Source organism: Desmodus rotundus, chromosome 7, assembly GCF_022682495.2.
Source record: "Desmodus rotundus isolate HL8 chromosome 7, HLdesRot8A.1, whole genome shotgun sequence".
Classification (NCBI taxonomy): Eukaryota; Metazoa; Chordata; class Mammalia; order Chiroptera; family Phyllostomidae; genus Desmodus; species Desmodus rotundus.
Genome location: NC_071393.1, coordinates 29,229,826 through 29,255,412, shown reverse-complemented (window position 1 = coordinate 29,255,412; position 25,587 = coordinate 29,229,826). Strand labels below are relative to the sequence as shown.

The following is a 25,587-nucleotide window of genomic DNA, read 5'->3' as shown; positions in this document are numbered from 1 at the left end:
GTTATTTCCAGACACCTGAGCCCCCACTGGCTCTACAGCAAGGCAGGTGGGGTAAGAACGTGCAGGGCCGGAACTGAAGGCTGGACATGGATTAAAGATTGGCCATGGAGCTGACTCCACAGGCGAGTGGTTTTATTTGCCTAGTCATTTGTGTAGCGGTTTCAGGGCAGGTTGCTAGGCCGGAATTCCTTTCTCAACGCTGTGCTTCCTAAAACAGGTATTAATAAAGCACCCACCCTTGTTCACCAGGGGCCACGGAGAGGGCAGGCGTTTTGCTGGTTAAGGTGGGAGTCTGTGCTCCCTTGTATGCGAGGTGTGGCAGTGTAAATGAGGTGAGACAGTGTAAATGAGAGAAGACCAGAACCTCGTGGACCATGTGCACAATGCCTCCAAGCCACAGGGGCTTCCTTTAATCAGAGAGACAACTGAAACAAGTGTTCTTTTTTTAAAATACAGCCATTGAAAAGACGATACATTAAGAAACATGTAAACACTGCAGCTGCTTAATTACAAGTTGCACTGCTTGGTTTAGTACCTATGCACTCCCAAGTGTGGGGACCTTTAACAGAGGGGGACAGGAGCCTCCCCTCACTTCCACAGTTGGACCAGGAAGTGGAGAATGGGGCAGAGTAAGAGAAATCAGATCTGGCTTGTGCACAGTTCCTGAGAGAATAAAAGCAAATTCTATCTTCTAGTTCTCCCAGAAGAAAGGTTTACGATGTTAAGAGACTTGGAAAATGAATTTGTGTTGTCAGGTGGGAGGCAGAGGAGTCGACAGATGCTTTCTAGTTAGACCATCCATTATGGGAGGCACACAGAGCTTAATCTCATGCTCTGAAAAAGGCAAGGACCACAGAACCTGCCTCCCCACACACTTAGGCTCCAACCTTGAAAACCCAGGGACCGCCGGATGGTGACCCTGTTTCTGTGGGCTCTGTCCGTTGCACCTGAGCTTGGGGCCAGGCATGGGGGATGCCACCTTACCTTGCTTGGTGCTGCTGCCCCCAGTCAACCCCAGGTGATATCCCAAATGCCTTTCCCTCTGGTCTCCGATCTAATCCATGAGCCCTGCCCAGTCAAAGGCCCACAATTGCGCTGAATTTTCAGGAAGAGCCATTCCTGTCTTCCACACTAACTGAAAGGTGACACGGGAACCAACCCCTCTGCTTTCCAAATCACAGAGAACTCAGCCCATCAAATATAGCCCTTACTGGCCAGCAGGGCCTGCATGTCTTCCCAGAAGGGAAGGCAGGCTAGTAGGAGAGTCATTCCCGGTCATCTCCAGGTGAGGCGGGAGAGGGTGTTGACACTGTCACTACCACAGACTCGGGGCAGCGCAGCAGAGGGGACCCCCCTCCTGGGTAAAGGAATAGCCACCAGAGGTCCTGTAATGTGTTTCCAGAGACAACAGCAGTGGTCCTACACTGTGGTCAGTCAACCGGTGAGGGTGAGGACGTAACGGGCAAGCAGAATTATTTGGAGGTTGTGCAGCAGAGTTCTGCTGAGGGCTTCATCACGCTCCTTTGCCTCTCAGGTTTAGGTAAGGAGTGAAGGCGCTGGGGCAAGAGAGCAAATTTCTACCTGTTTGAAACCCGGCCCCAATTCTCAGAAATTAATTGGAGAGCAAGGAGTGATGAGGATTCATTCTTACGGCAGCAAAGAGAGAAGTCACCTTCCTGGGATCTGTTTTTAAAGGAGACAGATGCCCTTGTTTAGGCTTGCTGGGGCACCCAGAATACCCTAACGCACAGGGTCCTTAGGGCTGACAAGGGGAGGTGCGTGGTGCAGGCAGACAGCTACCACACACTGAGCATCCTTCTGCCCCGTGGGCTGGCACAGCCGCCTGTGTCTGTCTCTGCTGCCATCCACACGTGACACTGACCTCAGGGGGTCTGTGTGAGGAACCTCTGTGCCAGGATCAGGCAAAGGCCCTTCCGCAGGCCTCTGTCCCAGGATGTTAGTGACAAGAATCCAGACAAAATGGAGAAGGGGGTGCCAGGCTCCCAGCAGGGAGAAAAAGGGCAGAAAGGAGGTGGCTTGTGGAAAGCACCACATCCAAGACTCCCAGAGAGGTAGCTTCCTAATCTCAAGTCTCCCCTTGGTCACGTAGGATGTGGCAGGCCCAACTCCTACCACTACCTCAGGGGCAAAGGTGGGGACGAGATGTGACTACCCGGGGCGCGGCTGGCAGCTCAGAATCCCAGGGACACAGTCAGATCCCGTATCAGGAAGCCAGCGGGCTGGAGCCAAGGATGCTGGCACCCTGTCCTTCCACATACTGTGAGGCAGCCGAGAGCAGGGCCTTTCCCAGAGAGACACTGGCTCCCAGGATGCCACGCTACCCCACGTCAGCCGCAGAACCCTGGGAGACTGCTTCCTGGCTCAAGCCCCTAAGGTTCTTCAGGAAAAAGAATTTAAGTCAAAAACATGATTTGTTTTCAGGTTGCAAGTAACAGGTCAGCTGAGCATCACTCCGTCCTCCCCCTCCCTCAGCTGCTGGTGTTGATAGATGGGGGTGCTGGGTGGGAGCCCAGCAGCTCCCTGGCCCGGGGGGTCTACTGCCTGCAGTTGTTGTCCGACAGCTGGCTGGGGGTCCGCACGTCACCCAGGGCCGTTGTGCCCTCAAAGCGCTGTGAGGCGATGGCTGCCTGGTGGGACATGCTCTTCCGTACGATGTCACCCTTCCGCCACAACACCACTTCCTGCAAAATTGGGAGAGTGCAACATGACACCGAGAGGAAGGCACAGGGGTGGGCTTCCCAGAGGCCCACCTTTCTCCTCTGCCTATCTCTCAGCAAAGACAGCAGCTGTCCACACTCCCCGTCCCAGGGCTCCTGTGGATGTTTTGGGCTTAGAAGGGCAGACTGCTCGCTGGCAGTGGGCCCAGGAAAGCAGACTGGGAACCCTCATTCTTGCAGTGGGACGCAAGGTAACCCTTAGTTTCCACCTCTGCGTAAACAGACATGTGGCGTGGAGACTACCACCGTGCTGCTTCACCTGCAGGAGTGGAGCCTGACCTTCGCAGGGACGATGGGCTTCCTGCTCTGTTGCTAGGGTCCCCAGGGGTCTGAAGGAGGTGCCCAGGCTTCACCTGCTGTTTGAAGTAGCGCCGTTCCTCCTCATCTATCAGCACCAGGTTGAGATAATAACGCACAGAGAACTTCTTGTTGATGTCCCGCATGGTGGGGGTGAGCTCGTAGCCCGCCAGGAAGAGCCGGATTGGGATGGACTCTCCTGTAAGGTCCAGGGAGGAATCAGAGCGAAGGACAAAGTGACCTCTCTGCCTCACACCAAGGCACTCTGACCAGGGGAGGGAGACGCCATCTGAGGATGGCCCGGGACACTTAAGGCTGCTTCTGCCTGCTGAGAAGTTGCCTTCCGCTGCCCAGTGACTTGCTGAAGCAAAAACGTGGCTCTGCCATCCCACTCCAGGTCCAACTGGGTCTCATGCACATGCTCTCACCACCCCACAGGGAGGCCAGCGTGTGGCATGCGGGTGAACAGCACAGGATATCACTGTCCACCGTCTGTGGGTCATACGAAATGTGTCTGGTCATTGGGTTTCCAAGAGCCAGTTGTCAAACCTCAGCAAACTCATCAAGTTGCCCAGCAACATCGATACTGCCTCCTTCCATCCTAATTCGTCAGTGCATACCCCCAAATACACCTCTACTCTAAGATGGGTTGGCAAGATGGCACAATGGTCTGGGAAACAGCAAGTCCTCATTCTGGTCCAAGTTCTTTATTAACCAGCAAGTCTGTTGCTTTCCCTGGACCTTAATTTTCTCATGTGGAAAAGAATGGAAACAGGCTACATAGTATTTTAGATCCCCACCAGTTCTAACGTCATGCCTTTCCTAGTGTAAGTGGAACAAAATCAGGGCAGTAATTCCTCTGGGAAAGGCCAGACCTATAAGGCAGTCTAAAGCTAAATATAAGTGATCTTTCAATTATCTGCTGTTTGCACCGTCCCTCACTGCCCCGCCCCGTTTCATTCGTACAGGAAAGATGACTGGCTCTATTTGTGCAGCTCGTGAAAAAATGGAACACAGTCTGGAGAGCTCAGTCCTATCCCCCCAAGGACCTGGCTTGGTGATGCTCAAGGATACGCTGTCATTGTCCCCAGAGTTTGGGGCTGCTAAGTCAATGACACCCTCCTTCTGCATGCAACATCCTGTAGGAATACACCAGAAAAAAGCTCGGCATCACCAGGCACTTCTAAATGAGAAACTGCAGAGCCAGTGAAGAACCTAAATGATGGCTACTCGCAAATAATCACATGGATTCCCAAACAAAGTGCTCAACCCCGCCCATCCCAGATGCAGCCGTAGCTCCGTGGGGCTGGGGAGGACCAGTTTCAGTCCCGTTCCCAGAGCTGTCTGTAGCCCCGGTAGTGCTGGCTAGAGTTTTTACACTTGGAGAAGGAATGCAGAAAATTAATCACTTTACCGGAGCTAGAACTAAGTAACAAAAATGATTATTCTGTATTAATCTCTCAGCTCCCAGCAGTAAAGAATGTCAGAATGTCAACAGGCAAAAGTAACAAAATGTTTAAACCAGTTTGCAAACTTTTTTTTTTAACAGGCATAACTCTTGAGATTCAATCTCCAGTAGCAGCCCACTATGTAAACAAGGTGGAAGTAGAGCTCCTCCGGGTGACGGTGGGGTAAGAGTCTAGAGTTTCACAGACTAGGCCCTCCTTTCCCTGCTTACTGAGACCCCAAGTGTCCAATCAGAGATTAAGAAATTATAGGCCAATAGAAATCTTGCTTTAACAGGCCAATCCCTCTGGCCCCTCCAAAATCCTGTGCAGGGGCTGGGAGGGCAGGTGTGGTGGCGGGGGGCCACAGGGCTTACCTCTCACGGGTGCGCCATCCATGATCTCATACTTGGCTATCGTGTCGTTCTCGTGGTACACGTTGGGGCCCGTGCCCGTCGTTTCCCGCTTGATGATGTCTATCTCCATGTGCTTGATTTTGATTCTCACCAGCAGGAAGTATATCTTCCCTACAATGACATCTTTCAAGTGGTATCTGGGGAAGAGAAGGAAACAAAGTAGAAGAAATAAGATGTGTATACAGCAGCCAACCCTTTGTACATTCATGGCTTGTTGGTCTGCCCTGCATGTTGGCTAAAGGTGGCCTCACTATACACCCTTGCCCATGTTCCCACCCACACTGCCACTGCTGCCTACTTTCCCTATGGTTTGTTGTTTTTTAAATCCTCACTGGAGGACATGCCCATTGACTTTTAGAGAGAGGGGAAGGAGGAGGAGAGAGGGGAGGGAGGGACAGAAGCATAGATGTGAGAGAGAAACAATCAGTTGCCTCTCCCATGCACCCTGACCACTATCGAACCCTCAGTTTACAGGGCCCTTTGATTTTTTTTAAATTTAATTTTATTTTTATAGACAGAGGGGAAGGGAGGGAGAGAAACATCAGTGTGTGGTTGCCTCTTGCACACCCTCTACTGGAGACCTGGCCCACAACCCAGGCATGTGCCCTGACTGGGAATCAAACCGGCAACCTCACGGATTCACAGGCACGTGAGCAATCCACTAAGCTACACCAGCCAGGGCTGCCTGGCTGCCCTTTGGTTCTTTGTTTGAATCAAAGTAACTTCTGTCCCTTCCATTCTTCCATATACAACTCAAAGGATGATTCTTCTGCATGTTCTATCACCCATTCATGCTTGCTCATCTGATCTATCTGCTCAGTACTGTAACTTCTTTTATAACTTTGTATTTGTGTACGCATGTGTTTTTTAGATATCCTAAGGTGTGAGAGGCCCATTCCACAAATGCAGAAGGCAGGTCTTGCTGTTCCTCTCTACGCCTCATGGCGGCAGCAAACAGGCTTAGTTTGGGTGCTAAGGCCCAGCCCCCCCACCCCAAGCAGGTGTGATGTCCCAGCCCCACCTTCTCTCTGCGCCCTGCTCACAAGGATGGTGCTCTGAGAGTTGTCAGGAACCAGCCATATTGCATAGTGCCTGTGCCTGTGCCAGGTATATGCACAGCCCTACATCAAGCGTGGTGAGCATAGAGGAAAATCTCCAAACCTGTTGTTCAGAACCATGGGATGTGAGTGTTGGCAGGGACTTTGGGATTTAACCTCCTTATACGACAGGTGAAGAAAAGGAAGTTCAAAGAAGGTTAAGTAATTTAACCAGGATCTGAATAAGGGACAGACACAGGGTGTGAACGCAAGTTCCTCATTCCTAAGCTCCTGTTCTCTCCATTATTTCATTCCTCCTTTAGGCTAAGGATCTAATTGGGAAGACTGCAGACTAAGTAGAGGACTAAGGACAAAAGCGAATGTAGGCCACTTAGCATTCTGGAAATAGATTCTAAGGGGTTTCCAGCTTTCATGAATTGAATGTTCCTTTACTCCAAATAAAACCTCACGCAGCAGCATCCACAGGTAAGAAACATGAAAGCCGCTCTGGGGAGGGCCTGGAGCCCTGGCTCCCAGCTCCTGTCCTCTTCACTCTCTGTGTGTCTATGTATGTGAAACTCACTAACCTAATCCAAGCCCCTCATTTTTAGGAAGCAAAAATACAAAAATTTTAGCGCCTGCTAACCTTAGCCCCAGACCTCAGCAGCAGCATAAAGCCTGATTCCTAGTGCCGGGCTCTTCCTGTCGCATCATACAGACTACGCACCCTCACCCAGTGTGGCCGCCGGGTGACGGTGCCACAACCCAGGAGCATCCAGTCCTGACGGCACGGAAACGACTCTCGGTGCCTTTCACATGCAAAATTTGGTCCTGAACACGCTGCTGGCTGATGGCTATTCTGAGCTCCCACAAGCTGGTACTGCCTGCCAGCCACCCCCTTTGTCAGGTGGCTGGGACATGGGTGGGCACACACTTTGGTGGCTCTTTGTCAAGAAGGCCCACAGAGCCCGAAGCTGAGGAGAAGGGGGAAGAAGCCTGTTCCCTTACATGTACCTGCCGGCCTCAGAGCGACCGTCCGTCCATGTGGCCCTGCCCGCTCCACAGGTGGAGCCAGGCCACACTCTGGGTCACAGTGATCGTTTTACTGACACTCCACTTGGTTCCCGGCCAGAGAGCAAGGGAAAGAAATACACCTTATCCTTGCCCTGTTCTAAGAAGCGCGTATGTTCTTGGTGGTACCAACGCCTGTTCCCAACCCCTTCGCAGGAGAGCCATCCAGCTCGGCCCCCTCTGCCCGGAGCCTCTGGATGGCAGTGGGGCTGTCGTAAGAGGGTCTCTGCATGGACACACTTCCGCTTTTGCACACCTGGTTTTTAGACATTTTTGAGAATGTATTGTATTGAAAAGAAAGATGCTGTAGTACTTTTCTGAACTGTTCACGTTGTGATTTACAAGCTCATATATTTTCATGTTCTAACAGTAAACACAATTTAAGACATATATGGCTTCCAAATTTCGCAGTTAAAATTATTTAAAGGCCTTTCTGAAAAGCCATCAGGATTCTTTGCTACAATTCAGTTTAGTTTGGAGAGGAAGCAGCAAACTGTGGCTGGTGTTTGGCTTCTTCACTTTGCCTTCTAAAGACATACTGTATGTACACAGGAGACAGATGATAATAGAATGGGATTTGAGATGATTCTCAGCAGCAGAAGGAAACAGCTGTACCTAGAATCTGAAACAAAGAGCCTTAAAGCTAGGTTTATGTGACTTGGAAAGAGATCACAGGATGTTTAACTTCAACGTACTTAATCTAGTACAGTTTGGTTTAAGTCAAATGAGTTTTTATCTCCTGGGCAACCTGCCTTTAGCCAGTCTGGCACAGCCATTCCGTGTCTCCCTCCTGTGGTATCTCCCCCAGCATGTCACTGCCAACTTGCTGAGGCTGGGGGCTTCCCTCCCTGTGCATTCAGATCAGGCCCTACCTCAACCTCCCTGAACAGTTCTCCCTCCAGCTGGGGCCCGGGCACTTACTTGGACTTGTTGTACTCAAATTCAATGTGCAGACAGTCCTCGATCCCAACTTCCATCTTGATGGAAGAGTTCAGCTCTGGGTATGTGCTGAGTGTGTGCACCACGATGTCCATCTCTTTGACTACATCGTTGAGGCGGCGGCTGATGGTGGCTCGAAGGAAATACCTGGAGAATATGTATGTGTCGTGAAGGGACACCCCGTGCCTCCAGGTGTTACCTAGGTGAATGCACCGAACGACCCGCTTGAAAGAACCCTTTACAGCAGGTAGGCTGTGGGGCTTTGTATGCTTTGAGAATTGACATCTGTGAACCCTCCTCCCAGAAAAAAATGCATGTGTGCACTTACACACAACATTTTACAGTTACAGTTCTGGGGAGTTCCGAGACCCTCCCCCCCCCCCCCCCGCCCCGGTCCCTTTTAGAGTAGCACAGTATTCCTGTGCCTTGCGTGGCCCTCACCACTGTCTACCATGTGTTGGTGTGTATCTGAGTTAGTTTTATTTCTTCAACCAACTCCTGGCTCTTTGGGCACAGGAATCGGCCTCATACTTGTATATTTGCCCATTCATTTAACAATATTCAATCAAGCAGCATTTTTCAAGTTCCTGACAGCTAAAGGAGAGGAATGGGGAATGAAGAAACTAAGCTGTTCAATCAGCAAACGTTCACCACTAGGCACAGGATGAATAAAAGATGTCACCCCACAGGAGCTCACACACTGCTGGGGGAGACGGGCAAATAAACAGTAAAAACAGAACACGTGTGAAGTGCTGATTTGGATACAGTAACCAAGTACTGGGAGAGAGAAAAGGGCACTCGGGAGTGCAAACCTTATAAGTAAGGCAACAGAGGTGGGAGAGACTTGGTGTGTTTGAACACGGAAAATCTCTGGCTGAACTGGGGTCCTCAGGGAAGGGGGTTGATGAGAAAGTATGCCAAGTCTGACCTCTACGGCCAGCCACTTTACTGTGGCCTTCTCCGGCATGCCTATCCCCTTGACTTAACTCTATTCTAATACCCACAGTGGGAGGAAACACCCCTTAAATTATAGTTTCTTCTAAGTACAACTTAGATAATTCCCACTGTCGATCAAGCACTCCTGGGTAAGTTGCTAACCAGATCCACTGCACTAGGCTCCTCTCCTCTGTGCGCACTAACTGCTTCTGGGCGGTCGTTTTACTCACCTCAGTGACTTCCAGTCACACTTACCAAGACCTATGTTCCTAACTCCTTCCTAATTGCTCAGGCTCCCTGACTTCCCCTCCCCCTCCCAGTGGAAGACACTGCTTTCACTATACTAAGAGGAGGGCCTTCTAAGGTTTGTAATTCTCTCCCTTCTCTGCTTTGTGCTTAATCACGTGTCTGTGTCTTTGCCCGTCCTGTCCTCCTTCCAATAGCACCTCTTCTCTCAGGACCTTTTCTCCTGCTCCCTCTGGATGCACATCCAAGTCACCTGGGGGAGGGGCAGTAAAAATCCTGATGCCCAGGCACACCTGACATTTAATTGCTCTGAAAGAGACAGAAGCAATGACATTTTTAAAGCCACGCAAGTGATTCTAACATGGGAGCCTTGTCTGGCATCTTAATCCTTCAACTTTTCCAATTTTCTGAACATACCCAATCTCTCTCCAGCTAAAGGCTTCTCTCTTGGAATTTATAAAAGTCTCCAAATCATTAATCCCCAAAACACTCTCCACGCCTTACACTCTTGATCTTCCTTTAGAGACAGCTGTCACAGAGGGACCCAGGTCTAACGACTGCAGCTTCTTCCCTAGTAGCTTCTGTCCTCGCCTCCCAACAGACACTGCTCTCCGGAAGTTAATGCCCAGCCTCCCAGCGGCCAAATCCAGCTCTGGTTCTAGGTTAGCACGTAAAATAGTTCCTTCTCTTTGAGATCCTCTTCCCCTGGGCCCACGGGAGGCAGGACCCTGCTTCACTGCCTGCTCTGCCCCGCCCCAGGGGGTCCTGACTCTCCTTGAAAAGAGTGTCAGCGATCACCTCTGAGCAGATGACTTCCCACAGTGGGTCCCTGGGCGCCAGGCTTATATTTCCAATTATCTCGTGAACTTTTACGTCTCTCTATTCCGCCAGGGCTCCACACTCTAAAAACTGGACGAATCATCTTGTCTACAAACTCGCTCTTCCTCCTCACAGCCCTGTCTGCACCTGCTCTCTCTAGCAAATTCTAGTGAGGTCTATGAAATTCCTGGTTTTCTGCCCAGTCCCATCGTGCCCACGAAAGCCAAACTCTTAGGGCCTCACACTAGCCTTCTAATAGTCTCAATCTCCACACTCTACCTACCCGTCAAATACCACATGTTGATTCTAAATTCTTCCAAAAGAACCACTCCCCTGCCCGTGAAGAAAAAAGAGCCCAAAACAGTCTTTTCATGTTTTCCCTCGCTTACGTAAATAAGATACAAGCCCTTAATCTGGACTTTATATCTGTAAACTGCCCTTAGCTTATTTTCCCTTCTTTATGTCTTCTCTTTCTCAACGTGAATCCCAAAGTCTTTATCAGGTAATTTGTACAGCAGTACCTTCCTTTATTTATTTTTTATTGCAGTAAAACATAGGAGCTGTTCAGAGTATGCCACCCCCGGAATATGCCACTCTGGCATAAGGCTTATATAGAGCTGAAAGGAACGGGGAAGAAGCAGACACAAGGAAGACTCTGCCCTGCCCTCCTTCCCCAGGACGGTGGGCCCTCCTCAATCACCAGAGACACCTGCACTCTCCTCGGCCCAGAGACTGCACCGCAGAAATCTACGGGACTGGCCTTGCGCAAACAATCCTTATCGTCCATGTTTGCCACCTGTGTTTACCTCCCACAACCTGTTGCCCCTAGAAGCTCAAAACCGCTTTCCTTCGTTTCGCTACTTCTATTTAATACTTTTTTATCTGGGTAAACGCTCACAGAAGCCCAAGTTTCAACCACCCCGTTGAGTTACTCATCACTGAGTTCCATGTGTGTGCACAAGCACACTGAATACACTTGATTGGTTGGTTTTCTCTCGCTCATCTGTCTTCTGTCAGTCTAATTTGCAGGGCCCAGCTGATGAGCCTAAGATGAGTAGAACAAAAAGTTTCTTCTTCCTTTACAATATACATAACGTAAAATTTACCACTTAATCGATATTAAGCGTACAGTTCAGTGGCGCTAAGTACATTCACACTGTTGTGCAACCATTGCTCCCATCCAGCTCCAGAACTTTTTCCGCTTCCCCGGCCGAAACCCTGTCCCAGCTACACATGCTACTCCCCGTTCTTCCTCCCCTCGGCCCGGGCACCCATCATCCTTCTTTCTGCCTCTGTGATTCTGACGCCTCCAAGTGCCTCATACACGTGAAATCATCCAGTATGTGTCTTCTTATGACTGACTTACTTCACTTAGCATGTTTTCAAGATTCATCTCTGTTGTAGCCTTTTCAGGGCTAAATAACATTCCATTGTGTGTGGCGTTTTACCCACATTTTGTTTTCACAGCCATCTGTCGATCGACACCCCGGTGGCGCCCACATTTTGGCTACTGTGAACATGCTGTTGTGAATGTGGTGGGTATACGTTTATCTGTTTGAGTTATTGCCTTCACTTCATTCGGGTATGTATCCAAAAGTGGAACTGTTGGATTATATGGTAATTCTATTTTTAACATTTTAAGAAATCATCACACTGTTTTTAATACATCTCTTTCTGAGAAATCCACTGCAAAAACCAAAGCTAAATAAAGATAAATCCCATAGCCAAGATTAGGTGCTGCCTTCTCTGAATTCAATTACAAAACACTGTCTTTAGTTGGGGTGATGTCCGTGTTTAGACCTCTCTGCAAAGATTGAAAAAGGAGAGCCTACAACCGCTCTTCCGATAGAGTCGGGGAACCAGGGAGAAAGGAGGGGAAGAAGAGTCTTGCTGTATGTGGGGCACGGATGGACCTAGAGGGTATTATGCTAAGTACAGTGAGTCAGACAGAGAACAAATACCGTATGATTTCACTTATACGTGGAATCTAAAAAGCAAGCAAACAAACAAAACAGAAACAGGCTCCTAAACACGGAGGACAATCCGATGGTTGACAGACGGGCAGGGGACTGAGGGACAGCCGAAAAAGAGGAAGGGATGAAGAAGTCAAATTGCCAGTTATAAAAACAAAATCTAGGGTTACATTCAAGAGGCTATAGCTGCTCTGGATTTCTTTTTATTTTGTTTTTCTTACCCCAGAGGCCCTAAAAATCAGTCCCTGTCCTCAGAGTTTCTAAGACTGGAACAACAAAAGCGATTCCATATACTTAAATGGTGTTCATTAATCTTTTAAGAACTCGTTACTCTGTGACACTTTATTCTCTCTCACCCCCGAAGACTGAGCGGGCAGGCCTAGAATTAGAACCCCACCCACGCCCGCCTCCCCTTCCCGGTGGGAAGGCTGAGCGCGGAGCGCAGGGCCACACCGCGGCTGGGAGCAGACCCTGAGGATGCTCTGCGTGTCCTGACGGAAGCTGACGGCTGAATTTCTGGAATTTTCCGAATCAGTTGTTAACTACAGCAATTATTTAAAATTAAATTATGCAAATTTGCAATGAAATTAAAAACAAAGGTAATAACACACCGAGAAGTCATCGCTTCCTCATTATGTTGCCTCGTTACCATTCTCTGCTCTCGGGGGAATTTTTGCCCGTGATTGATGCAAACGCCCCGTAAAGGTGGTGACCCGACATCTCTGGCCGGCTCCGCATCGGAGCTGGCCAACAGCAGCCCAGCCCGAAACTGGCGGGGCGGGAATCTCCGCACTCAACACACCAACACGTGTCACAACCCCAACCCACGGGCTCTCCCTCCTGGGGGCCTGGCGCTATTCACCTACCAGCTCACCGCTGCTCGGGGAGCGCTCCTTCCCCACGCCCTCGCAAGACCCCCGGGAATGCGGACGGCTCCAGGCCCCAGCCCACACCGTGCAAGTTTCTGGGGCGAGGTGGGCCACGACTTACCGGAGCTTCACGTTTTGCCCGGTGTAGGACTCGTAGGGCTTCTCCACGTGGGTGAATTCAAAGTCGAAAGCCTGTGACTGGGTGATTTCTCCAGGCCGCGCCAAGTCTTTCACCAGGGACACGAATTCGTGGTGGTTCCCGCGGTCGTAGTAGAGCTCTGGAGAGAGAGAGTCAGCCTTCTCCATCAGACCCGGTGCACCAGGGCCCGGCAAGCGGCTCCAGGCGGGGGCGCCCTCTGGTACAAGACCGTCCTCCCAATGGACCCCTTTTTTGACTACTCACTCTCTTTTCCTGACCTGCTCTGTCACCGCATCCCTCACCTCCCGCCACCTCGCCCCCTTCCCCAGACACTCTTCCCTTTCACAAAGAGAAATCTGTGGCACAGTGGGACCCCAGTATAATCCTGCTCCGGACATCCAGCAGCACCTTAGCAAGGGAGGCCGCAGGGGAACCACTATCAAAAACACCACATTAAAAAAAAAACACATTTTAAAAAATATTTCTAACTTTTTAAAAAGATTTTATTTATTTTTAGAGAGGGGAAGGGAAGGAGAAAGAGGGAGAGAAACATTAATGTGTGGCTGACTCTCCCAGGGTACCCCTCCACGGACCTGACCTGCAACCCAGGCATGTGCCCTGACAGGGAATCGAACCAGTGACCCTTTGGTTCACAGGCTGGTGCTCAATCCACTGAGCCACACCAGCCAGGGATATTTCTAACTTTTAAAGCATATTCATAGGTATTTAGTCTTAGTATCCTTATAATAACCTTGTAGGGATAGCTAAGACAGGCCTCATTGCTAACTTAAAAGATAAGGAAACTGAGGCACAGCATGGCTAAATAACTGGCTTGGAGCCACAGAGCTGGCTGCAGAGCTGAGACTGGAGAAGGTGTCCCACTGGACTGCGCCTATTTCGATGACCTAGTAAAACGGGGTCAAACATAACCCACTTCCTAAGGTTTTGTGAGAACTAGAGGAGGTTCAGGACTTCGAAGAGCACCTACGAGCCACCAGCTGCTACTACCTGTCCACAAGGAATTCCTGTGGCTGAACTGACAGAGATGTGCTAATGCCATTACCTCCACCTAAAACAGTGGTTCTGAAACCGCAGTGTGCACGGAATCACCTGGACGGCTTCTGAAAACACAGGGCTGGGGCCCGCCCCTGGTGTCTGACACAGGGAGTCTGGGGGAGGGGGCTGCGAATTTACATTCCTTTCTTTGTTTCTTCATTTATTAATTTTCAGAGAGAAAGGAACACGGGAGGGGGAGAGACATCAATTTTTGTTGTTCCACGTATTTATGCATTCACTGGTTGATTTTTGTACGTGCCCTGACTGGGGAAGGAACCTGCAACCTTGGCGTATTGGGACACAACACACTGAGCTGCCCGGCCAGGGCCGAGAGTTTATATTTCTAACAAGCTCCCAGGGGCTGTTGATCCTGCGGGTCCGGGGACCACACCTTGAGAAGCTCTGCCCTACATTCATCCTCCCCTGGAAACAGTTTTGGTATATTTCTTTATTATAAGTTCATGTCACCTATTCATCCCATATTATCTTATGCATTTTTATACTCTGCTACTTAAGTATTAACTTTTGCTATATGCACGGTTATCAGAGGTAAGGCCTATATGCCCAGATTCCCGGCATCCCCAGCCCACCCTGGCCGCACGGTAGACATTCCATACTGACTGTGACAATATGAGGCCACAGTATGGCTAAGGTTCACCCCTTGGGCATTTCTGGGCTCCAGCCCTATGCCAGGCCGCACCCTGAAGTAGGAAAGACCAAATGGGAAAATGAAGCAGGCAGGTGCACTTGCCACGTCTGCTGCTGGCTGCTTGGGGACAAAGAGAAAGGCCTCAGAGAGGAGTGTCTGGGACAACCACCCATGGGCCTGGTCCCAGATCTCAGGAGCACAGCAATCTCTTTCAGGGACACCTAAGCATCAGGGGACATGGAGCAGAGATGCGTCTGCTCTGGATCCACCCTGGACAGCACAAGGTCTGAACCCCAATCAGGACCAAAGCCATTCTGGGCCAAAGAACCAGTTCTCTTGCCTCCCCAAAGCCAACCCAGTGTCCAGCCTTGCCCTCGGGGAGAATCGTGCCCAGAATGAGAAAATGGTTTCCAGCAGTGCTTTCAGTCTGAATGCTAAATCAACCCCTTGCTGCCCTAGGAGCTGGCCCTGCCAAACCTTTCTACAGGGAGCCGCTTTCCCCCAGACAAGGAGGCATTTTAAAGCAGAATGGGCTCTGCCCTAAAGATGTACCCGACTCATAAAGGTGGCAGTAGTGTGGTTAATCCCAAACTAGTGCTGCTGTATCTACGAATTTACAATGGATTCTGTGATTACAGTTGCTGCTGATTTCCTATGTAGTTACACTTCAATCCACCTTCTGTTACAATCCATGTTCTCTTCCAAACATTAAATGGAACCAGCAGTGGGCAGCATTCTGGGTAGTGAGTGATAACCCACACAGTCGCTAAATGGGGGGAAAGGTGAGCGACCAACGCTAGTTTTAAAATTCAGTAACTGTGCCCCTCCATAAAACAGTGATTGGGTAGGAGCAGAGCCACTGGCCAGCCCATGTCAAGGGCTCCTCCACTTACTCTTGCTGGTCCACTGCTACATGAGCCCCTGCTGATGGCCGTGGCTCTTGGCTGGGTCCTCCTCAACCAAGGGACCTGGTGCCTCAATTCCCAAGCACTGGATTCTGGCCATAGTTTCAGGAGACAAAAGCAGTCAGAGCAAGGCTCCAATGTCCATGATCTTTAAGTGGGAAATCCCAGAGTCAAAAGCAAGATGGGAAAAGAGGAATGGAAAAATACACAAAAGTGATTGCACGGCCCAAAGGCCACGAAAGAAACAAAACAGAGGAGAATCTGAGAGCGCTCAGAGAGCAGCCAGGCTGCCAGCATCCGGGACCCTAGCAACCGACTGCCTGCCCCAGCAGGGGAACCTGGCTGAGGCCAGGACCTCTGGCAGAGGAGGTCCTTCCCTGCATAGCATCATGTTCTCCTTCAGGCTTTTTTCCTGGACACGTATTAATACAAGCTCCGATACCAGACGTCATGGATGAGGGATCAGTGTGTAGTCTGAGAGGGGCTGGGCTTGGATTTCTCACTTGTGATTTACAAGCCGTTTGCAATGCTTTTGCAAACACTGTAAGGCAAAGGGGCAGCAACAGCAGCCATATTTTGCTATTTGCCAGAAAGTTTGGTTTCCTCTCACGTAAATTAAAAAATCCAAGGCTGTTCTAGCGAGAGGTTTGGATCCTAAAGAGACAGTCAACTGCCTCTATTCTGTCCCAAAGATGCAGGCACAAGTCACGCCTCCTTCTTCTGGGCGTCAGGGATCAGTCATTTCAAGCTAAGAGTTGGAACTGACCAAGCTTTTCTGTTAAGGTAACTTCCCTGTCTCACGCCTCCTTCTCAGTCTCACAGGAGGAAATGATTTTGTAGTAAGGATGCTTTCATGATGAAACTTGCCACCAACGGCTGAGGGGTGAATCTGCCACTTTGGAACGAAACTGAGCTAGCTGGGCAGCACAGGGCCATCCCGTGAAAGACGCCCGGAGGCCTGCTGCTGGGCCAGGCTCCGTGGTGGTCTTGGAGGACACTGAGTTAGCAAAGGCAAAAAGACCTCCAAAGAGCCTCTCCTCTTCAGCCTGATTTTCCCAACCATTGTTCACTGCCTGGCAACCCAGTTAAGACTTGTGCTGGCCACACCCAGTCGGATCTCTAAGATCCTAGTAAATCTGCAGGGGCAGCAGGACCCCCGCCGCCCAGAGCCAGCCAGGCAGAGCTCTGCTCCAAGCCCTGCAACTGCTTATTGACAGACTAGAATCGATCCGTTTAATCTCAATGTGCCTTTTACTTGGCATTTCATGGTGAATGAATTAAAACACAGAAAGCCTCCGGAGTTTTTAGAAGCACAGGTTTGATTGGTGTCAATGAGTTCAGATACATCCAGTGCCATTACCATTAAAAACTTGGAAAAAAAATCAGATATTATCTATTTGGCTTTTGGAGGGTGTTCCTGTCTGTCCTCCTCTGCAAGTTCAATCGTCTAATTACCTCTGGTTTATTTAACCCCGTTAGTCGCCATGGTGGCCCAGCTCTGCCTGACATCTGCCATCAGTGTTCCCCCAGTGATTCCAGCTGAAAAACGGTCTTTTCTTCTAACAATGACAAAACTTCCCCAATGCTCCTTACAGACAGCACTGCATTCTTAAAATGTGGGCCATGAGCTGCTGGGGTGACGCGGGAGATGCCCTCACCGCACCTTCGTTGGCATTGACAGAAAAAGTACACGAGGTGCAGGAAGAATCCCAATGCAGCTCGAAACCTTCCTGACAGCAGGAAAGCATACGGGACACAAGTAAATAAACAAGACTTACTACACTCTCTCGGGCAACAGCCACACTTCTGAGCAGTCAGCGCAGAGCTGCAGGGACCAAAGCTCTGGCAAGGCTTACTTCCTTACATACAGGGGAGAATCAGCCTCCACCCGACAGAGGAAGGTGTGATGGAAGAAAGATGCAAAAGCAAGTGAAGTGACATCCAGCTGAAGCATTTCCTGACGTGGTTCCCCCAGTGAAAGTGCTGCACAAGTGGGTGCAGGCCTGCCGGCGAGTCATCCAGTCAGGCTGCACCTCGCTCATCAATGCCTCCCCACAGGCGTGAGCGGGAAGCGCAGCCTCTTGGCAGTAACCAGCAAAGCCAACCTGCACTCTCCCTTTCTTTCATTAGAATCAATGCTGGTTTATCTAGGAGATGAGAAAAAAAACCTAGAGAATAGCTTCTGTAAATCCTTAGCTCTGACCAGTTTATCCAGTTACCAAATATTTACTGAACACTTAGTAGCCACTGAAACTAGAGATTAGCCACCAGACTGATGATGGACTGAAGGCTCAGAATTTAGTGAGGGAGACAGACAAATTAAAATAAGTAAGTAAGTAGCAGGCTTGTCATATCCTGCTTGAAGAGAGGTGTCAGTGAGGCCTCTAGAAGCACAACGGAAGAAGTGCTGAGGTCAGCCTGGAGAGGTCAGGGAAGGCTTTCTGATGGATGTCATGTGGCTGGGCTTGAAGAGTAAGAGCTTGGGTGGAAGGACAGGCCTTGCAGAAGACATTCACATACAATGGAAGATGCCAATATTCTAGAAAGAACATGAAACTGAAGAGACTACAAGGGGTGAAGGTGAAGGGTTAGGGAGAGATGAGACTGGAGAGAAAGGCAGGGGCCAGCTCAGGAAAGAGTTGGATGTATTTCCTCCCTTAACCAGTAGGGAATTGATGAGAATTTTGAGGGGACTGACAACGTTAGAACTGCCTTTTAGACAGTTCACTCTTACAGAAGGTGAACTAATAGAAAACAAGGGTAGGAAAACCAGTTAGGAGACTGCTTGCTACAAATAGCAACAGCACATGCATTAAGAATGGAGAGGAAGCAAAGATTTCAGATACATCAGAGTTGCTGGGGAAGACCGAAGCTTAGAAGACAATTAGATGTGTGAGAAGAAGAATAAAGAATCTAAGATGACTCCCAAACTTCTGAGGCTGGATGGGCCCAGGTGACATCAGCCAAAATGAGAAAAACAAAACAAAACAAATCATAGGAGAAGCGACTGGGCTGGAACAGAAGGAGAAGGTGGTTTCTGTTTTGGACGCATCTTGGAGGGACCTGTGGGGTGGGGTATCCAGGTGGCGATGTCTAGCGGGCAGTGGGAAACACAGGCATGGAACTCGAAAGAGCGTTCAGGTCAGAACAGAGAAAGAACTTGGGAGCCATCAGAGTATAAGAAGCCACTAAAGTCATGGGTGCAGATGAGATTACTAGGGCAAGTTATGGAGTGAGAAGGGACCAGGGACAAAAGTTACCCCTCTTCCTGTCTAGCTCCAAACCATAACCAAGAGAAGAGCTTTTCTGAGCAGGGCCTAGGCCACTACAAGGAATGGAGCGCAAAGGGGTCCAAACAGCTGTCGCTGCAAGTCCCTCTGTAAGGTTTACTTGGGCTCTTGTGCCTCCCAGGAGAAGACACTGGGAAGGCTATGTGGGCAGGCGGGCAGACGGCAGGGGAGGTTAACCTGGGGCGAATGTTCCCCATGGAGAGTGAGCACAGGAATCGGGGTGATTGCAAGGTGAGCTGTTTTACGTCTAGCACCTGGAAACTTCTTCATGGGTCCACCTTAACAGGAAAAGAGAAATGGCAAGGATTATCTCAACTCCCTTTTCCGGAGGACCTACTATGAGTGCCAGGCCTTGCACATCACCTATGTTATCTCTAGTCCTTACAAAGTCTTGACCCTAGCAAAGTCCTTACTAGTATAAACTGAGCCTTATCTAATTTACTTACCGCAGTCTGCTTGACCTTGCATTTGCCAGGCTGTCCCTAATGAATACACAGGTGGGGTAAAGACACTCATCAGGAGAAAAATAAATTAGTCATAAGGATAAAAAGGTTAATTACCCAAACCACTTCACTGTCAAGCTAAGGAACTAATTTTTCTGAGGGAGGAAGGAGGGGAGAGAGGAAGGAAGGAAGGAAAAGAGAGAGAAGAAAAGAACCAAATCAAAGAGACTATGGTTTATAAGAAAAATTTTGAGTTGAAATGGAAATCAATGAGGAAAGTGGGCAGATCACCAAGATATCCATCAACTTTCTTACACCCAGATAGTAAGTCCCATACTGTATGTCACCCATACAGCCAGATCTCAGAATCTGAACTTCCACCCACTTCATATATAGTCAGAGTGCAATGGAGGACAAAACCACAAAACCACAACTTCAACAAAATCAGCCTCGCTCCGGTGCCCAGAGGTCAGTTCGAACACAGTCTTAGGTACACTGATACACCACACTCTGCATGAAGCAAGATCCTTCGACATCTCAACATTCTCGTGTGGCGATTTTGTTATCCATGCCTCACAGGAAAGGAAGCAGCCCAGAGAAGCGCACAGCTTCCCCAGAGTCACAAAGGCCATGCAACCCGGAGAGCTCAGGGGCCCAGAAACAGTTATCAATGAAAGCAATAGAAGGTGCAGAGAAAACTCCACAGAGATGCTATTCTGGGATCCAAGGAGTTAGATAAGAAATCAGGCAGGGAAGGCAGAGAAGCAGCCTCCCCAGCTCCCTCTCACATAGACTAGACTGGAAAAAGGCCTGCACACCATTTCCCCCCCAAAAGCTTGTTCCATATTGCTGGGGCAGCAGACACTAAGGTTATCTTTCACATATTGACGAGGTATCACCACCGGGAACCATGGTACAGTCACAGACCAAACCTGCCTGTCCACACTGGCATTACAGAGCCAAAGAATCCATGCAACAATGTCAAAACTGCTCCTGGAAAATACTAACGCTAAGTAGGCAAGCACTTCTCCACTATCTCTTACATTACACTTAGCATAAAATGCTTTGGATTCATCTACTCAGTTGCTCTTTATAAGGCAATATGTACCCTAGTAAAGGCATTTTTGACCCCAGTCAAGACACTTTTGAGGTTACAACTGGGGGGGGGCGGTGCTTCTGGTATCGGGTGAGTAGAAACAGGAGACACTGCTCAACATTCTATACCCTCAAAGAATTATTAGGCCCCAAATGTCAACAGTATGCTGTTGAGAATCCCTATGTAAGCTGTAAGCGGAGGGTATGAAACTCACCCTTTAGACTATTTCAGGTACATAAAAGGCTACTCACATCTTAATTCGAAATAACAGCGAAATGGTTCCTGTGGAATCAGCCAGTCCTCAACCTGGTTCGTTCCCTTAAATGCCAGCGGAAAACACTTCAGGCTGAGGACAGCCTGCAGAGGCGTGCTGCGGGGACTCCCTTCCCCAGGTTTCTCCCACCTGGGCAGGTGTTTCTAGCCTTTACTCAGGGGGGAGAACAGATTCTTTGCTGAGCTCTGAGGACAGGAGAGAGCATGTAACAAGTTTTCCCAGGAAGTCCCTAAAAACAGAGTTAAACAGGCAGCATGTGGTACAGAGTATGAATTCTCTGCCAGAGGTTTCTACATCCACTTGGTTACTAACTGTGAACCTACTCCTGACCTCCTGACAGAAACGGTTTATTTCCGAAGTACCTCAGAGTTTTAATAAACACCAGGCTTCAAACAGTCTTAGAATTGGAGACAAATGCATCTTGACTGGCAGCTTCCAAAATCTTCTGTATTGTTACCGCCTTTTGCTGTCTAGTTCTAATATCAATAATTGTGTTTAAAGACTCTTGGAGCATTGAGAAGTTTGGGTCCTTTAATTTTAGTCTTAGGAGCATCATTTCTTTGTCTTTAAGGAGAAAATGAGTCAACTGAAAACGACCATCCTAATAAAGAAGTCGTAGGAATACAGGCTAGGTAGCAGTCCAGAGGTAAGGCAGGACACGAGACGCTGGTGAGCTCTCTCTCCCACATCACGTCTGAAAGAAACAAGGGCTGGGGGAGGCCAGCCAAGTGAGCACCGAAGACCAGCCTGGCCTGGGCCAGAGAAGGCAAAGCAGTGCTGGCAGCACCGTCTCTCCCTAACAAACCCACCTGCAGGCTAACACAGGAGCATCTCCCTCCGAAATCCGGGAGGCGGGAAGCCGAGCTGAGTGGCAAGTAGAAGGGACACCCAAGGCCTGCTGGGGCCGAGTTACCCACCCTGAAAGGGGCACAGCAGGGATGCCCCCTGTGCCCTCCGCCCCGCCGCCCCTCGCGGCGCGCGGTCCCTGCGGGCTGGGAAGAGGGTACCGCAGGGGCGGCCTCTGGCGGGCGGGCCTCAGACCGCAGGGGACCCGGAGCTCCCACAGGCCTCACCGTAGCAGCGGGGTCCCCGCCCCGAGAGCGCGCCCGGCCCGCGGGCGCGGCGAGGGAGGGAGGGAGGCAGTGGGCGCCGACTCACCGATCTGCCCGATGAACTCGATCTTGATGCCCTGGTGCTCCAGACGCTTATTAGGATGCTTGAGTGCGAGGCTCACCTTCCCGGAGACCGTCTCTCCGTCGTAGAAGAGGAAATACTTCTCCTTCTTCCCGTCCTCTGTCTTGTGCTCGGCCCGTTTCCTACTCTCCGCATCGTTCAGCACGATCTCTACCTCCACGCTCTGCCCGAAGCCGAAGAAGCTCATCTCGCCGGCGGCCGGGCGCGCCGGGCTCTCCCGGGCTGGGCTGCCCTAAGGCGAGGCCAGCAGACTAGACGCGCGGCCAGGCGGGGGGCGAGGCACCACTGCCCGCTCCACCGGGAGGACTGGGCAGGGCCGGCTGGGCGCCCAGAGCACAGATGTACCGCGGCCCCCCTGCCCCGAACGTGCGCGAACAGCTGGAGACGGTGAGGGGCGGGGGCTGCCCTGCAACTCTAACGGGTCGGTGCAGAGCCAGGTGTACGGGCAGCTGCCGCCTACCGGGTGTTCTGCGGCGCCGAGCGGCGGAGCGAGCCTGCCAGCGTTCCGCGGTGCGACACCCGGAGCTACTCCCGCCGCTCCCAGCTGGGGGCGGGGAGGAGGCCTCCAGCCTGGGCCCTCCAGAGACGCCGCGCGCGTGCGCACGCCTCTGCCTCTGTAGCTGTTGCCACCCGGCCACCGAGGTCTGCTCACTGCGCATGTGCGGCGGGAGAAGGGCGGCCTGTCTTTCCCTTAATTGACATGGTAGCTACGGCCTCTTTCCAGAATTCAGGCCCACAATATCCTGTAAAATTAAAGAGAACTGCAGATATCCTTTCACAATGCTTTATTGTTCTGCTTTTCCTCTATTACTCCTATTTCATAAACGTTAGTCTACCATCCACATTTGGATATGTACAACGCAAACGTCGCTGTTTGACAGGGTAACGGCACTCCTTTGACACGCCAAATGTCAATTGACAGGAGCGCAAAGCTGTCTATTACAGGAGTATCTTGTCTCAGATTCCCTTTAAAGTGTCCTCCCACTTAAGAAAAATGAGGCCGGAAAAGCGCCATTAGAATTTAACTGGTTTCTTAACCCTTTCTTCAAAGGGAAAAAGAAAACACCAGGTCGTGGAACCTTGGCTCGGTCTTCAGTCCTTGGCCCGCCCCACTCTTTGCGCATGCGGTAGAATACCCTGCTGATTGGTTAATGTAATGAAGCCGACTGGGCGCGACGATAGGTCCGTGGGAAATTCTGCAAGTTGTGACTGGTCGGCTGGGACGACTCAGAGCGCGCGCGGGAGCGAGCTTTGAAAGTTGACCGCAGCGCAGGCGTGCGGGTTTCTGGGCGATCATGGTGGCGCTGCCGGACCTTGGGAGCGGCCTGCAACCCTGGTGCCCGGTGGATCTCAGCCCAGGTGAGGAAACGAGGCCTCCAGCCTCGGGGAGGCAGGGCTGCGGTGCTCTGCGCCTGTGCTGCTCTTCAGCCTAGGCCTGGGATGCGGTGGGGGTGGGGCGTTTGGCTCTGCAAGGTCTGGGCCGTCCAGGTCTGCACTCCAGGATGTTGGCGAGCCGAGAATAGAATAGTTTAAAAAGAGTTACGTTAAAGAAGAACTTACGTTGCTCGTTATCTTTTGGTTCTTTTGCGTCTGTTTTCTCGGCCTTCCCCTTCTTATTCTGCAAATCTGTATGCTAGGACCACTTTTGAAAACACAAATGCATCTGTCAGGTCTTTAAACCTTTAATATTTCTCCCTTTATTCACTAAATAAATGACCAAATCTCTGGCCTGCCATATAAGAGCCTTCACTATTCACTGCAGTCTTTTCCAAGAGAATAATCTTTGGAGTCAAAGATAACTGGTCTTAGACTTTGCTAAGCATCCGGCGGCTTAACGTTACTAAGCCTTGGTTTGCCTATCTGTCAAATAGGGATGTAATATCTACCTCACAGGGGGTTTTGTGAAGGTTAATTCGGTACCTGCTACTGCTGAAAAATACTACTAATAACTCTCACCGTTCACATTTAATCTCTGTGCTGTAATTATCTTGTTCATTCCCAATCAGGTTATGCTTTCCCGTTGTGCTTTGTTACACACTTTTCTGCTTTTCTTTCCCTCAACTTACACTTTTAGGTCCAAATAAAGAAGAATCATCCTTCCCAGCTGTTCCTCTCCCCTTCTCCCAGTAATACTTTCTACTAGGCTTGCTAGTGTTTCACATACGTGTTACTGTTTTAATACTCATCCGCCGTAAAAATAGTACTAGCTCTTGTTTATTGAATTGATTGATTTCCTGTCACCGGATCTTTTCTTTTCTCATTAGGACTTTGTAGTTGTCACCCAGAAATGAGATCAGATATACTGATGTGCATTTATTAACGTGCATTTAAAATGTGTATATAAAATAAGTGAAAGAATGTGTGAGAGGAAAAGATACAAGAACATTTTTAGGAAGATGACTGTAGTTAGAATGACTAGGAAAGAGAGTGAATGAATAACTAAAGCATGCGTGTTAAAACAGTCAAGTCCATGGAAAGGTTTCTTTTTTCTTTTTTTCAGTATATTTTATTGATTATGCTATTACAGTTTTCCCAAGTTCTCCCCCTTTATTCTCCCTCTGCCCTGCATCCCCCAACCCTCTAGCATTCTCCTCCCCTTAGTTCATGTCCATGGGTTGTACATATAGGTTCTTTGAGTCCTCTGTTTCCTATACCATTTTTGATCTCTCTCCGTCTATTTTATGCCTACTAATTATACTGCCTCTTCCCTGCACCTTTTCCCACCATACCTCCCTTCCCCCTCCCCACTGAAATCCCTCCATGTGATGTCTATTTCTCTGATTCTGTTTCTGTTCTAGTTCTTTGCTTAGTTTTTGTTGTTTTTCTTTTCTTTTAGGTTCATTTGTTGATAGTTGTGAGTTTGTTGTCATTTTACTGTTCATGGGTTTGATCTTCTTTCTCTTAGATAAGTCCCTTTAACATTTCATATAATAAGGGCTTGATGATGATGAACTCCTTTAACTTGACCTTATCTGAGAAGCACTTTATCTGCCCTTCCATTCTAAATGAAAGCTTTGCTGGATAGAGCAATCTTGGATGCAGGTCCTTGCCTTTCATGACTTTGAATACTTTTTTCCAGACCCTTCTTGCCTGCAAAGTTTCTTTTGAGGAATCAACTGATAGTCTAATGGAAACTCCTTTGTAGATAACTCTCTCCTTTCCTCTTGCTGCTTTTAAGATTCTCTCTTTGTATTTAATCTTGGGTAACTTAATGATGATGTGCCTTGGTGTGTTCCTCTTTGGGTCCAACTTCTTTGGGACTCTCTGAGCTTCCTGGACTTCCTGGAAGTCTATTTCCTTTGCCAGGTTGGGGAAGTTTTCCTTCATTATTTGTTCAAATAAGTTTTCACTTTCTTGCTGCTTTTCTCCTTCTGGCACTCCTATAATGCAGATATTGGAACGGTTCAGGTTTTCCCAGAGATTCCTCAGCTTCTCTTCATTTTTTTGAACTCTTGTTTCTTCATTCTGTTCCAGTTGGATGTTTATTTCTTACTCTTGTTCCAAGTCATTGCTTTCCTTACCTTCAGTGTTGGTTCCCTGAATATTTTGCTATATTTCACTTTGGATATCTTTCATTTGTTTTTTCATTTTTCGACCAAGCTCAATCAGTTCTGTGAACATTTTGATTACCAGGGCTTTAAATTCTCCATCAGATAGGTTGGTGATCTCCTCATTGCTTAGCTCTCTTTCTGAAGCTTTGCTCTGTTCTTTCATTTGGGCCATATTTTTTTTGTCTCAGCGCATGTGTTAAGCCT

General features: G+C 49.5%; 2 protein-coding genes across 2 annotated transcripts in view; one reads left to right on the top strand and one right to left on the bottom strand.

Annotated features, from left to right (window-relative positions):
- Window positions 1-365: 365 nt before the first annotated feature.
- On the bottom strand, window positions 366-22,438 carry VPS26B (VPS26 retromer complex component B). Its single transcript, XM_024557397.3, has 6 exons — window positions 21,797-22,438; window positions 12,908-13,064; window positions 7,926-8,090; window positions 4,858-5,033; window positions 3,092-3,234; window positions 366-2,702 (listed from the first exon to the last, which is right to left on the bottom strand). Exons 1-6 carry the CDS (start codon window positions 22,017-22,019, stop codon window positions 2,556-2,558), a joined length of 1,011 nt encoding a protein of 336 aa, XP_024413165.1. The 5' UTR covers window positions 22,020-22,438; the 3' UTR covers window positions 366-2,555.
- A 471-nt stretch (window positions 22,439-22,909) lies between these two features.
- NCAPD3 (non-SMC condensin II complex subunit D3) overlaps window positions 22,910-25,587 on the top strand; it is a 61,619-nt gene continuing 58,941 nt past the window's right edge. Inside the window, exon 1 of the mRNA XM_024557458.4 lies at window positions 22,910-23,191. Coding sequence (XP_024413226.2) covers window positions 23,128-23,191 — 64 coding nt within the window. The 5' untranslated portion in view covers window positions 22,910-23,127. The remainder of the gene's footprint in view (window positions 23,192-25,587) is intronic.

Bases quoted from the DNA above. Each gene is read 5' to 3' on its own strand.
- VPS26B (XM_024557397.3), bottom strand. From the start codon at position 22,019: ATGAGCTTCTTCGGCTTCGGGCAGAGCGTGGAGGTAGAGATCGTGCTG. The intron at 5,034-7,925 runs GTAAGTGCCCGG...TCTCTTCCCCAG, and splicing joins TTTGAGTACAACAAGTCCAA to ATACCACTTGAAAGATGTCA. The intron at 3,235-4,857 runs GTAAGCCCTGTG...TGGACCTTACAG, and splicing joins GGATGGCGCACCCGTGAGAG to GAGAGTCCATCCCAATCCGG.